At 43.1% G+C, this 12,376-nt stretch overlaps 3 protein-coding genes across 3 annotated transcripts; all 3 read left to right on the forward strand.

Annotated features, from left to right (window-relative positions):
* The first annotated feature begins 707 nt into the window (after positions 1 to 707).
* Positions 708 to 4,109, forward strand: LOC114866516 (claudin-10-like). Its single transcript, XM_029168367.3, has 4 exons — positions 708 to 1,554; positions 2,542 to 2,703; positions 2,828 to 2,909; positions 3,009 to 4,109. The coding sequence occupies exons 1-4, from the start codon at positions 1,197 to 1,199 to the stop codon at positions 3,133 to 3,135; spliced, it is 729 nt and encodes a 242-aa protein (XP_029024200.2). The 5' UTR covers positions 708 to 1,196; the 3' UTR covers positions 3,136 to 4,109.
* A 1,286-nt stretch (positions 4,110 to 5,395) lies between these two features.
* On the forward strand, positions 5,396 to 7,562 carry cldn10e (claudin 10e). Its single transcript, XM_029142394.3, has 5 exons — positions 5,396 to 5,884; positions 5,957 to 6,118; positions 6,676 to 6,754; positions 6,857 to 6,970; positions 7,069 to 7,562. The coding sequence occupies exons 1-5, from the start codon at positions 5,653 to 5,655 to the stop codon at positions 7,391 to 7,393; spliced, it is 912 nt and encodes a 303-aa protein (XP_028998227.1). The 5' UTR covers positions 5,396 to 5,652; the 3' UTR covers positions 7,394 to 7,562.
* A 1,224-nt stretch (positions 7,563 to 8,786) lies between these two features.
* cldn10d (claudin 10d) lies at positions 8,787 to 10,931 on the forward strand. Its single transcript, XM_029138731.2, has 5 exons — positions 8,787 to 9,080; positions 9,687 to 9,848; positions 9,941 to 10,022; positions 10,116 to 10,223; positions 10,308 to 10,931. Exons 1-5 carry the CDS (start codon positions 8,849 to 8,851, stop codon positions 10,492 to 10,494), a joined length of 771 nt encoding a protein of 256 aa, XP_028994564.1. The 5' UTR covers positions 8,787 to 8,848; the 3' UTR covers positions 10,495 to 10,931.
* The last annotated feature ends 1,445 nt before the right edge of the window (positions 10,932 to 12,376 follow it).

Below are 12,376 nucleotides of genomic sequence, written 5' to 3' on the forward strand. Positions count from 1 at the left end.
ACAAACCACTGATCTCAGTGTGAATCAGTGCTTCATTGATTATCATTGTAGCCTGTTGGTATTTGTTGTCTTTGTAGTTTATGTCAAATTTACTTTTTATGCAAAGAATTGGATCCAGATGAAGTAATGATTTGATGCAGTTTTCAGTGAATCCATGACATTCATTTGTTCAAACTACGTCTGAAAACTAAAAAAATTGTAAATATTACAGAAAATACATAGAAACCAAAACACAGTCAAACCTTTGGACGGATGAGACACAGCCACTGTTGATACCCAGTCTCTGCTTTAGACCTTCTCCATTCATGCTGGTGAAGAACAACACAGGTACCTTTTTTAAGGCCTAAAGACTGATAGCAAATTGAAGATTGTGCGTCATACAGGTGCAATGGTGAGTTCATACTGGTCTTGCTAGTTTCAAATACTTAGTATTCTAGTAGTTTCTTTTTGGTCACCAAAGGTAGAACAATGGAGTTTAGACAGTTTGAGTGACATTAGATTTATCTGTTTTGCAAAAGGGAGGAGAAAATGTGCCGATACAATGAGAACGGGTTTTACAAAGAGACAACCGTTTTCGTTTTTGCTTTCTTTTTTCTTTTTTGTTTTAGACATAGCTAACACACACACACACACACACACACACACACACACACACACACACACACACACACACACACACACACACACGCACACGCACACACACACACACACGCTTTGAGCTATAGGCTAACATGCTTAAACTCACTCTTTGCTCAAGCTGTATTGGCACTATTTCTACTTCTTAAGGAAAGCCTGATTTTGTGTTGTGCCACTTGAGGGTGCTGTAGTATCATATAGTAAAAGTAAATAAGTTTCCATTTTAAAATTGTGTTTGAGCCCCATTTATTTAGAAAGCAAAATTGGTTTTTACTATGTTCAGCTTCATGACTGTGAAACAAAGGACATACGTTCCAGACACCATTCATTCATCCAGCCATTCAGCCCATCCACCGCAGTCTCTCCTATCTCGTGTTCCTTTGAAGTCAAAGACTTGTCAGATCGTTCCAATTAAAGACTTCCTTCCTCTGGAGATCCCCTTGCAGACCCCTCAGACACCGTGTGGAGTGATGCCCGGTGTCGCCTGCGCCCCTGCACCCTCTAGATTGAGCGCCAGTGAATGAATGAATGCATTGAAAAGTGCCGGTTCTTGGGCGTAGATGTTCGGGCGAGCAGCTAAAGGAGAAACATTCTGCAGAACGGCCAAGGCTGACGCACCTGTTGCGGTCCGACCCTCCCTCCCACCTCCTCTGCGTGATCTCTCCTGTCCCAGTTCAGATCTCCAGGCCAGTGGGAACATGGGAAACATGGCAACAGAGATCGTGGCCTTTCTCCTGACTGTCTCAGGATGGATCCTGGTGTCGTCCACTCTGCCAACAGATTACTGGAAGGTGTCCTCTGTGGACGGGACCGTCATCACCACAGCTACCTTCTGGTCCAACCTGTGGAAAACATGTGTGACTGACTCCACTGGTGTCTCCAATTGCAAGGACTTCCCTTCAATGCTGGCTCTGGACGGTGAGCTCTGAAGTTGATTGTTGCTATCAGGTTAGACGCAGTCGTGCACCCGGCTTTATGTGTGTTTTTGGGTAACTGTTGATTTGTAAACATCTACTGTAGAGATCCTCTAATGATTAGAATCTCCTGCTGTGCTTGCATGAATGCGCACCATTGTAAACAAACGCATTTGGAACTCGATATTTCCTTTTCTGGGTCTGGCTCCAGGCCATTTACAACCACCACATTTAAAGCTAAAGGCCATCAGAGTTAAGCTGGACTAATACAACCTCCTAATGTGTCTAAATGAGGCAATCTGAGAAAGTCATGCAGTCACGCACAGGTCACTTGTTCCTTCCTAGTAACAATTAGGAAAGGTTTGTACACATGTACTAATGTCGAATGTCAAAACTGGGCTTCTATTCCTGAGGTTTGTTTCAGTGGTTCCCAGCCTGAGAGACCAGAATCCTGTCATTAAAACATCTGAATAGTCACTAGACTGTTAAATACAAAAAAACAATAACAATATGTTATGTTGTTTGCTTATTGTAAATAAAGCTTATGATTTAAATAATAATTCATATAAAAATACAGCAAATGTTCCATTTTCTTTCCACAGCCCTTAAACATAGTAATGCTTTTGCTTGTTGCACCTCTTCAGGACACAGAGAGGGAACACAGCTACGCTACTGTGGTCAGGCCACGTGCAACAGCCCCAACAACCGACTCTGACATAATCTCCTCTGAAGCCATTCAAGCCAAGAAGCCAAACAATATCACATTCATTTAATATGCAGGAAGAAAATGCCCATTCTCACCCCACAGTGTCAAATAGCTTCTTACTTGGCCAAAGATCCCTGTGTCAGTAACTAACTAATCCACCTGGGAGGGCATGATTACCTGTTTAGCATCACAGCCAAAGGCTTCCTGCACAATAAAATACACATGAATCCTAAGCTGTTTCTTAAGTAAATGATGGCCAAACAGCCTGTCGTGTCTGTCATAAAGCTTATATCCAGGTGTGTCGGGGTTTGATGATCGCTGCTGTGTGCCTGGGTTTCTTTGGAGCCATTCTCGCTTTGGTGGGAATGAAGTGCACGAAGATAGGCGGCTCCCAGTCCACCAAAGCCCGTCTGACGGCCCTCTCAGGCTTTCACTTCATTCTCAGTGGTAAAATGTCTCCTGCTTATCGCTCTGCATGATTGGAAACGTTCGGAAAGAAGAGAGAGAAAATGCATTTCACGAACCTGCCACCACAAATACTGTAAAGACATCATCATCTGTTTCTCTGCAGGCCTTTGCTGCATGACTGCGTGCTCCATTTACGCTCACAGGATCACCACTGACTTCTTTGATCCCCTCTTTTTCGCCCAGAAGTGAGCATTCGTTAGTAAAATCAAGATTCATGTGACGGCAGGTCAAAAGCACATCAAGATGAAAGGAAATCCAGCCGTACATGTTTTTCAACCCCGCAGGTTCGAGCTGGGAGCGGCCCTGTTCATCGGCTGGGCCGGATCGGCGCTGTGCATCCTAGGAGGTCTCGTGTTCTGCCTCTCCCTGTCCGAGGGCTCCAGGATCAGGCAGGTTCCTTGCTTTGTCTAACAACGTGATCCCACATCTGTCGTCGGCAACAAGGACTTAGGCAGATTGTAAATTGCACCGAGTTGTTCCTAAATCAGGCAATTTAAGTAATTACTGTAAGTGGAAAGGAGAGATGATTAGACTCCCAAACATCCAGTAATCTCTGTCATCATCTTGTCTCATATTTGCTGAACCTACAGGGCGGACTGTATTATTCTCATCGTGTTAGTTACCGGGCCGACGGCGGCTGAATGTTTTCTTTGTTACAGTCCACTAAGTACTGGTGGGAAGCCAAAGTCACCTTGACTGCGAGCAGCTATTAGGCGGATACAGGCAACAAAATAAAGGCTTTGTTTTGTTTTGGCATCATATACACGTTGAACTTGTTACTTTGCGAATAAAGGAAATCAAAGAAGGAACCACAGTAAAGACGACGATACAGAACCCACTGTACGCACTAACTGTCCCCTGGCCTTTGCAGAGCGGAACACTCGTACAGTGGAGCTGCTTCGTTTGTGATGACGGGCAACAGGCCCGGCAACGCAGCCAACAGCCTCCACAAGGAGCGCGGAGGACCGTCCAAGCAGTTTGGAAGGAACGCTTACGTGTAGCACGTCTTGTTATTACTTGCCTCCAACGTGCTATTTATCCTAATAGTTTATCGTCAGCAGAAGCTATTTCCACTGCACGAACCTTGTGCCTGGACAAGGTAAAAGCGCTGACTGGAATGAATGTGCCCAGTTTACATGTCTGATTCATTTTTAAGCCTTGTTCGGACTTCTCCGGCTTGTTTTTTTTATTTAACCTGGCACAAAATACAGTTCAGACCCTCAGGTCACCTTCACCTAGCAGGCCTTTCCTTAAGAAAGCCCTCCGTTTATAACTCTCAAGTCAAAGAACAACTGAGCCACAAACGGAGCACGCTTGTCCTTCTATGTCTTTTGTGTGAACTTAATGCTCCAGCTTCCAGTATCCTAATAAAACACTTTATAAGACTGTCTGTTTAATTATTTTCTCACCGCACTCCATTGCTCACAGAAAAGGTGTCCTCACAGAATTCTAGACGCTGCCTTCCATTGCATTGCGCCTTATTCCTCAAACAGACAAATACGCCCTACAAAGGCCTTTCTCATTTCTTAGTCCAGACTAATCCGACCTCTAAGGTCACGTCTGTCCCCCTCGCGATGCCGATCTGCAGCTCCGACTGGTGGCGTCCCCTCCTATCAGCCATCCATCTCCACCTAGGTATTACTATCAATAGGACCCCTGGGCTATGTTACGCAAAACCTCCCGGCCCACGGACCGAATGCTTGAACCAGCTGGCAGGGAGCCGTCGCCCTGTGCTTTCCGCCGCCGCGCATCCGTAAACAAGTGTCAGGTGTCCCGGGCTCACGCTGATTTAACAGCGGGATCGCGTTGCCTAATATGAACATCACGTAGCGACAAAGAGATAGAATTCATCGCACTGCCTCTAGGTCAAAGTCATGTCTGACAGAGCCATCGCTCCCTTATTTTCCCTTCCACCTGCTGCAAGCACCTCACCACCAGAGAGCAGTATTAATGCACATTTAACAGCTGACAGTCACTGTGAAGTACTAAATATTTTAATGTATTCCAACATATATTATTGGATTTTAAATTGTCTTTCTTTTATACAGTCTGATCAGCTCCAACCCCACAGCAATTACTCCACCAAAGGGGACAGGAGCAAACAAAGAGGGGCTCTTTTACACACCCCAGGAGAACATTCATGATTCCCCATAACTGTCATTACCTCCATAATTCCAATTAAACATGCCTCAGGTAATTATGAAACTCAGAACAGTGAGGTCCTGGTAAAATTACTAATAACTGCCAGCTTAAGCCCTGAGGGGAAGAATTAAGCCACAAATGGCTTATTTCATAGGAGCCGTGTCATTACATCATTTATGGAATCTGTGAAGGTCAGAAATGAGGAGAAACATACTGGACATTTAAACCTAAACAACCTCTCATATTTTCCCCAATTCACTTTATTTTGTGGCACCCAAGCCCCTAGAACGTCATTCCTTCATAAAACTAAGCAAAATGGGATTTTTAGAGGATTTGACAAGTAATCTTATATTTAGAGGTTCTGCCTGGACTGAACAGGCTAATACTGGAAGGATTAATTAACAATATTGTTTTATAAAAGCAAAATAATGTAAAAAAAACGTTTAAAATGTAGGGTGTGGCTATATAAACAGATTAATTGAGCATGTCCAGTAATTTGAGACAGATGCTGAAGCGAGCATTGTTTAGATCGCTATCACCTGTGGCCTGTGGGAAGGTGAGGGACTGATGTCTCTCACCCACGCTACAGCGATACCTGAAAAACACCGACTAGCAGACCCGTGAACAGTTGTTCTCATATTTTTCTCAAAAGAACATCAAGCGTAGGAGACAGGATGGACGGGATTCGTCCCCAATAAAGAAGCTGAAGAACATCAGTGCTGGACGGGGGATAAGTCTGAAGCCGAAGTGACGCTAGAGTGAAGTCCAGAGGAAGCTGCTTACGGCATGCAGATCCGCGTGGTCCAGATCTGGGGTTTCCTGATGACGGTGCTCGGCTGGGTTTTCGTGGCGTGTACCATTGCCATGGATGGCTGGATGAGCAGTTCTATTGGGGACATGGGAGGCAGTTACATCATAAAGTCCATAGGTTACTGGTACAGCCTGTGGAAGACCTGTCGAACTGACGCAGCCGATATCAACAAATGTTACGATTTGCCAGGGCTGTGGTCTGCAGACGGTACGTCATGTTGTTCATTTATTTAAGTAACTCTACGGTATAAAGAGGATACATGTCCTTCTTTGACTACAGTTCACCTCCAGGTGGTGCGAGGCCTGCTAGTTGCTGCTCTCTCCCTCGGCATGTTGGGCTTTTTGTTGAGTCTCTTGGGAATGGAGTGCACCGTCATTGGAGGCAAGGACCGCTCAAAGTCTGGGAAGATCTACACTGGAGGAATTTGTCACATAATCAGTGGTAAATGACCATGTTTGTCAAAAGGGTGACCAACATTGACTCTTATTACCCGTGGCTTCCTCACCTGTATGTTTTAATCCATCTTTTGCCATTGTGGTTGAGTGATAGTGGTAGTATTCAAAAAAACAAAAACATCTTTGTATACTTTGTATTAGTCTAAGTCACTGTTTCATCGGCATAAAAATCACCATCAGGACAAACAGATGTAAATATTTACATGTAACCTAAACCAAAGAGGGCTGAGAACACTCCCCTGTGGGACTCAAATCATACATTTGAATGCTTTAAAATGTAAACATTGTCTCAAAAACGAAAAAAAAGACTTTTGATCCATAGCTGAGATGTTCAGAGGTTTAATTCAGTTTAGACAGACATGTTGTCATCCTGCAAAATCTAAAACAATAGTGAAGAATAAGGATTAAGAGGTTATCAAAGACCTGTAAAATGTTACGTAATGAGAAAATTGTCTAATTTGTAAAACATCATATCATAAAATATGAAAATATAGGTTCGCATTTGTGTTTTGTTGTTTGAAGTATTTGTTTGTTTGTTTTCAGGTTTGCTGTCCACATGTAGCTACGCTGTTTATGTGAACTATGTCCTAATTTATTTCAACCCCGACCCCTTTGGAATGGAGTAAGTCAAAAGCCCTGAATGTTGTGAACTATGCAACCAGTCCTCAGTAATAAATTGTAAGACAGAATAAAACAGCACCTCTTTTTGGTTTTAAACCGACAGGTATGAAGTCGGCAACCCTGTGTTCATCGGGTGGGTGGGATCGGCGTCTCAAATGACTGGTGGTTGTTTCTATTTGTGGTCAGTCTGTACGTCGCTCTGTGGAGAACACGACAAGTTAGTACAGACACGCGTGCGTCACTGTCCACTATGACTCGCTACTGTTAAACTCAGCAGGTTAAGGGTGAGGACTGACAACGTCTCTCTTTCCCCAGGGGAATTAAAGTCCAGCCACTGGTGGACCCTGAGCAGGCCAAGTCGCCCTTAGTGCCAGAGTCCACCTCCAGACCCCCCACCAGCTCGGTGTCTGAGTCGTCAATCAAGTCTTTGTCTTCCATTCCACTGAGATCAGAGCGCTCACACAAAACCGGACAGACGGCCCAGTCAGGGTACCAGAGAACAAGGCCAGCCAGCGGGTCTTCCAGATCCAAGTCAGCGTCTTGGTCCGACTCGGAGTCCAGCCGCTATTCACAATCTGCATCGAGTCGCAGCAGCGGGAGCAGCAGAAGCAGCAGCAGGACAGGGTCATCACTATCATAAAGAAGAGGGAAGAGCGAGCATGCTTCAAACCTGTGTGACTCCCCGACTACAGCTAAACTAACACAGAATGCTAAGTTTAATGTTTAAGGTACGAATTGGTGACTCACTAATGTCACCATGAGTGTGTTTAGAATTCATTCACAACCTTGTAATAAAGTACTGCAAAGCCTTTGTCATCAGTTTAGAGATTAGACTTTTTGGGTTGTTTGGGCTTTTTGGGTAAAAACCAGGTTGATTTAGATCACAAATGTCCCCAAAGTAATAAAAAGTTATGTCAGAGATGACATTTGAAACTGAAACGTTTAGCATTTTTTGGTTAAAGGTGAGTTTTATTAGCTACTTTGTATAGAAAAGCTAAATATTACACTGTATAAGCTAAAAGTTTCAGTAAATGAAAGCCTTTTTTTGCTGTTTTTGTTTGTTTTAATGGCGTGTTTTAGGGTGAGATGAAAGTTCCTCGAATTATACTTTAAATGATTAAAAAATTAAATGATTTTGCTTAAACTCTGATGAGTGGCTACTGTAATAGGTGAAACAAGCTGGACATGGGCTATTTTCTAGATCATTTTATCTGTCAAAGAAGAACTGAACATAAACTGTCCATCCTTCAGAAAAAATCCTTTCACAGCGACTTCTAATAATTTTAGCACAATCTCTTGGAGTAACAATAATAGCTTTGGCTGTTTACATTAGGAAAGATCATAAAAATTAAACATTGCGTACATCCAGATGGACCACCTACAGCATCTGCAGACGTGGGACCTCAGCATCTTGTTTCTTCCTCTGGCTTAACCGTGTTTAACAGAGCTTATGCAGGCGTATCAAATGTGGCGGCTGACTGTTTATACATAAACAGAGTAGTAGCAGATTATTTTACACAGAAAAACAGATCTAGCAAAACCGAGGAAACATTCAGTTTATAAATAACCTGTCATTAGAAAATGCGAAAAATTAAGTAAAGGAAAATTAAAACGATGCTTTATGACCCAAGAGGCTAAAGTACAGGAAATGATGCTGCTCGTACAGCACAGTATTAAACTAAAACACAGTTAGTCAGTCAATCATTCACACTATTAGAAAACTCTGAAGTCAGTAAATGATGGATTTCTGTTCGGCCAGTTCAGCCTCCTTGGTTCAACAATATACTTTGTCAGTAGCTGATAATCATTTCAAAATATTGGAACTCCACTTTCTCGAATGTGTGAATGTATTGGAGTTGATTTTGCATCAGCCGAGATAAAAAAGCAAAATTGACTGAGGTGACCTAATCTTGTAATGAAAACACACAAGATGCTTAGTGGACAAAATGTCCTGAAAGATGAGATAAAAGCCAAACACCCACTCTCCTTATGACTTTCCACTCCTTATAACACATATGACCAGCACTGATCTGCTGCCGTCCTCAAACCTTACACATTATCACTCAACCTTCAGCTGATTGTCTTCCAGCTCAGGATGCAGCACAGGACGATGGTGATGTACATGGAGATCGGGTGCTTCGTGTCCAGCCTGTCCGGCTGGATGCTGGTGTGTTCCACGCTTCCCTTAGACTACTGGTCCTACTCAGAAGACTTGCAAAACGTACTAACCACAGGGGACTACTACTTCAACCTGTGGAGGGACTGCGTCCTGGACGGCACGGGGGCTGTTGACTGCAAGGAGTACCCGTCCATGCTGGCACTGTCTGGTAGGATGTGTGGAAAACAATACCATCAACCAAAATTTTTGCACGTACCAAAAAGATTTATTATTATTTATTAATATAGTAAAAATGATTAACTTATGATTTTTCTGTGCAGAGAGCACAGAAAATGGGCTTGGAGGAATGTACACTGTCACTTCATTAAAGGAAAAACAATATTATATTACAAATATAACCAGCCGGAAATCCAAGGAAAAAACTAATTAGATCCAAGAAGAACTATAATAAAAGTGATGACGTCTGAGTGCATGCTATGAGGGGCTGAGGTTTTTTTGTTATTTTACCAAATTCCTTGTAAATAAGTTTTGTCATGAAAGTATTTGATCTTAAAACCTGAATCTGAAAGAGAAATATTTGGGTTTATAAAAACACTCCCCTGTGCTTAAAAACATACCTCAGGCAGTTCTCCCTTCAGCTACAGTAATGCAGGAAACCCTCCCTGTCCAACATGGGGCTCTAGCTCTAAACCACCTGTGAACGTGGCTGCTGTGGGTGAGAGAACGGCACGACGCCGTGTCTGAAGGCTCTGCTCGTACATTTAACACACTGGCTTCATGTCAAACGTCACCTGCTGAATCTGCTCCCTCTCAGCGTTCCTCCACGCCTGCAGAGCTCTCACCATCTCCGCCGTCATCGTCGGATTCTTCGGAAGCGTCCTCACACTGATCGGCATGAAATGCACTAAATTAGGAGGGTCAGAGGTCGCCAACGCCAGAGTGACCTTTTCAGGCGGCATAACCTACCTGGTGTCAGGTAAATCATTTGAATATTTGTTAATGTCAGTCCTAAAATATCACATTGATCACACAGCAGCCCACACGTTTACAGTAACCTGTGCTGTGTAGGGTTCTGTGGCATGATCACCTACTCGATGTGGGCCAACAAAACCATAAATGAATTTGTGAATCCACAGTTTATGGACTTGAAGTAAGTTCCTGTACAGCAGCAGAAATATTATTATAAGGTCAATATAGGTTGTGAACATACACTGGTTAATTCAAATACCTCTATATCCATTAGAAATGAACTTGGAGCTGCTATTTTCATTGGCTGGGGAGGCTCCGTCCTCCTGATCCTTGGGGGAGCAGCGTTGATTTACTTCTCTGGAAAAGAAGCGCTACCATCAAAGTAAAAATAGCACCGATGCATCCGCATGTGCAAAATCCACAGCCCAGTAACTGTGTCAATACTTCTAAATGGTTACATTATTAGTTCCCAGGCAGTTCCTAAGAGGCCAGTCTCCTACGCCACTGCCCGGACCCGGTGCACCTACAGGCTGCCGGCTTCGGCGTCCAGGGTGAGTCTGGTGCCACCGCTGCTGTATGAGGGCAGGCAGAGCCGGACCACCAGAACCACGATAAAGACAGGACGCGCCTACAGCCAAGACAGCTTCGTCTGAGTCACAGCGGAAATCTGAGGCTGTAACTTCATATGACGCCATATAAGAATTTATTATTATTATTTCCTCTATTCTAAGAAGCCAGACCAGCGCCATGCAGTGGTTTCTGTCCTCTATGTGAGTCTAAACTCAGCCACTTGAAGTGCTCTGGGTTTCAGCCTGCAGCCACTGGGAGGACTGGACTGAACCACGTCACAGATTTATTATAGAAATGTAGCTCTGATGATTATTATCACATTTATGCTTATTTCAGGAAGTCTACAGTCAACGATTTAGTATAATAAAGTTGTTAAACAGATAAATCTTCTAAAATGATTCATTTAATGATAAAAATAAGCAATGTACCTTGCTCATGGACACACCTGGTGCCAGAAGCAGGGATTGAACCTGAGACCTTCTGCTTGTTACTGTTGCAAAAACACCCTCGTAAGAGGGAATCTTTCCTCTCCTTAGTTGCTGTCAAATTACAAATAAATGTAACCACATCTATTTTGCCATTTTTATGTTACGATGTTATTTCCATTATTACATGACACCTTCTGTACCTTCAGTTTATAATTTGCGTATAATCATCTAGCAAGATGTTTTTTTTCCATCCTGAGAGGGTCATGAGGCCAGGTATCAATGTTTTTGTCATATCCGGATGATAATTTGAAGGAGTATTATCGCTTTTCTCAAGAAACGTTAATGAACCTTTTGAAACCTTTCATCTCAAACATAACAAACCGCGGGTCTGCACTTACCACAGAAAGCATTCTGTGCGTTGCTCTTCGTTTTTTTTGCATCAGGACATTTTTTGTATAATCTCGGCGATGTAGAGCATGTGGGAAAGGCAACAGTGTGTAAAGATGAATTCCACAGAGTGGCGGGTTTCCATCTCATCACTTATATTGAAGCCAAATGAATAGGGTCAGTTCATGATTCCACAATCTTCAGGGAATCATCACTGTGCCACGCGTTTCAAGAGGGTATGTTGTAATTCACACAAGTTCATGTTTTTACTGTATTGTTTTATTGTTTTACACATTTCAATCATTACAGGACACTACAATGGCTACTTGCTGGTGGACAGAGGGTTTCCTTCTCTGCCCTAGTTAATGACACCCTACACTGAACCTGAGCCTGGACCACAGACACAGTTGAACCCGGCCCAGAGCAGAACACGAGCCAAGGTGGAGACGACCACAGGCATCCTGAAGGCGAGGTTCCAGTGTCTACGTGGCCTCAGGGTCAGTCCAGAGTGGGCATGTGACAATATAGTGGATTGTGTTGTCCTTCACAACATTGCTACATTAAGAGAAGAGAGCCACCCTCCTTGTCCTGATGAAGATGACCATGAGGATTCAGGAGTGAACCAAGCAGACCACAGAGATCGAAGACACCAAAGCACTCGTTCTTCATTTCCTGAAAAGTAAAATGGAATATCAATGCTTCACACAACCACACTTGTATTAATAAATAAATTGTAACATTAATGTTCAGATAAAGTCCTAACTTTAAAGCGATTCTCCAGTATTTCAATTTCAAGTGCAGCCGTTTTAATAGCCAGTCTCTTTTGATCCACCTTTTTGATTTGTTGTTTAAGATAGACCTTTTACAGCTCCTTTGCTGACAACTACAGTAGGAAGACATTAAAAAGGGAAAGTTTTAATGTTTTAAATTGATAATAAAGTTTATGAGATGCAAATATAACTGCAGACAGATTCTTACACTGTTTAGATTTAGTGATGAGATAGATGGACCGTCATCTGCATGGAAATCCCCAGGAATGTTCTGTGAAAGGACAATGACACTTTGTTACTCCCTAATGTTTAAAGGGGTCGTTTGTTATGTTAAGGTACAGTATGTATCAGACCCCTGTGGATCTAGCGGCACTGTCCAA

This window comes from Betta splendens, chromosome 2 (assembly GCF_900634795.4).
Source record: "Betta splendens chromosome 2, fBetSpl5.4, whole genome shotgun sequence".
Classification (NCBI taxonomy): Eukaryota; Metazoa; Chordata; class Actinopteri; order Anabantiformes; family Osphronemidae; genus Betta; species Betta splendens.

What these genes read in the sequence shown, in the direction of transcription:
- cldn10d (XM_029138731.2), top strand. Translation starts at nt 8,849, where the DNA reads ATGCAGCACAGGACGATGGTGATGTACATGGAGATCGGGTGCTTCGTG. An exon ending in CATAACCTACCTGGTGTCAG is followed by an intron (nt 9,849 to 9,940) that starts GTAAATCATTTG and finishes TGTGCTGTGTAG; the next exon opens with GGTTCTGTGGCATGATCACC. An exon ending in CCACAGTTTATGGACTTGAA is followed by an intron (nt 10,023 to 10,115) that starts GTAAGTTCCTGT and finishes TATATCCATTAG; the next exon opens with AAATGAACTTGGAGCTGCTA.
- cldn10e (XM_029142394.3), top strand. Translation starts at nt 5,653, where the DNA reads ATGCAGATCCGCGTGGTCCAGATCTGGGGTTTCCTGATGACGGTGCTC. An exon ending in AATTTGTCACATAATCAGTG is followed by an intron (nt 6,119 to 6,675) that starts GTAAATGACCAT and finishes GTTTGTTTTCAG; the next exon opens with GTTTGCTGTCCACATGTAGC. An exon ending in CTCTGTGGAGAACACGACAA is followed by an intron (nt 6,971 to 7,068) that starts GTTAGTACAGAC and finishes CTCTTTCCCCAG; the next exon opens with GGGAATTAAAGTCCAGCCAC.
- LOC114866516 (XM_029168367.3), top strand. Translation starts at nt 1,197, where the DNA reads ATGTTCGGGCGAGCAGCTAAAGGAGAAACATTCTGCAGAACGGCCAAG. An exon ending in CTTTCACTTCATTCTCAGTG is followed by an intron (nt 2,704 to 2,827) that starts GTAAAATGTCTC and finishes GTTTCTCTGCAG; the next exon opens with GCCTTTGCTGCATGACTGCG. An exon ending in CCCCTCTTTTTCGCCCAGAA is followed by an intron (nt 2,910 to 3,008) that starts GTGAGCATTCGT and finishes TCAACCCCGCAG; the next exon opens with GTTCGAGCTGGGAGCGGCCC.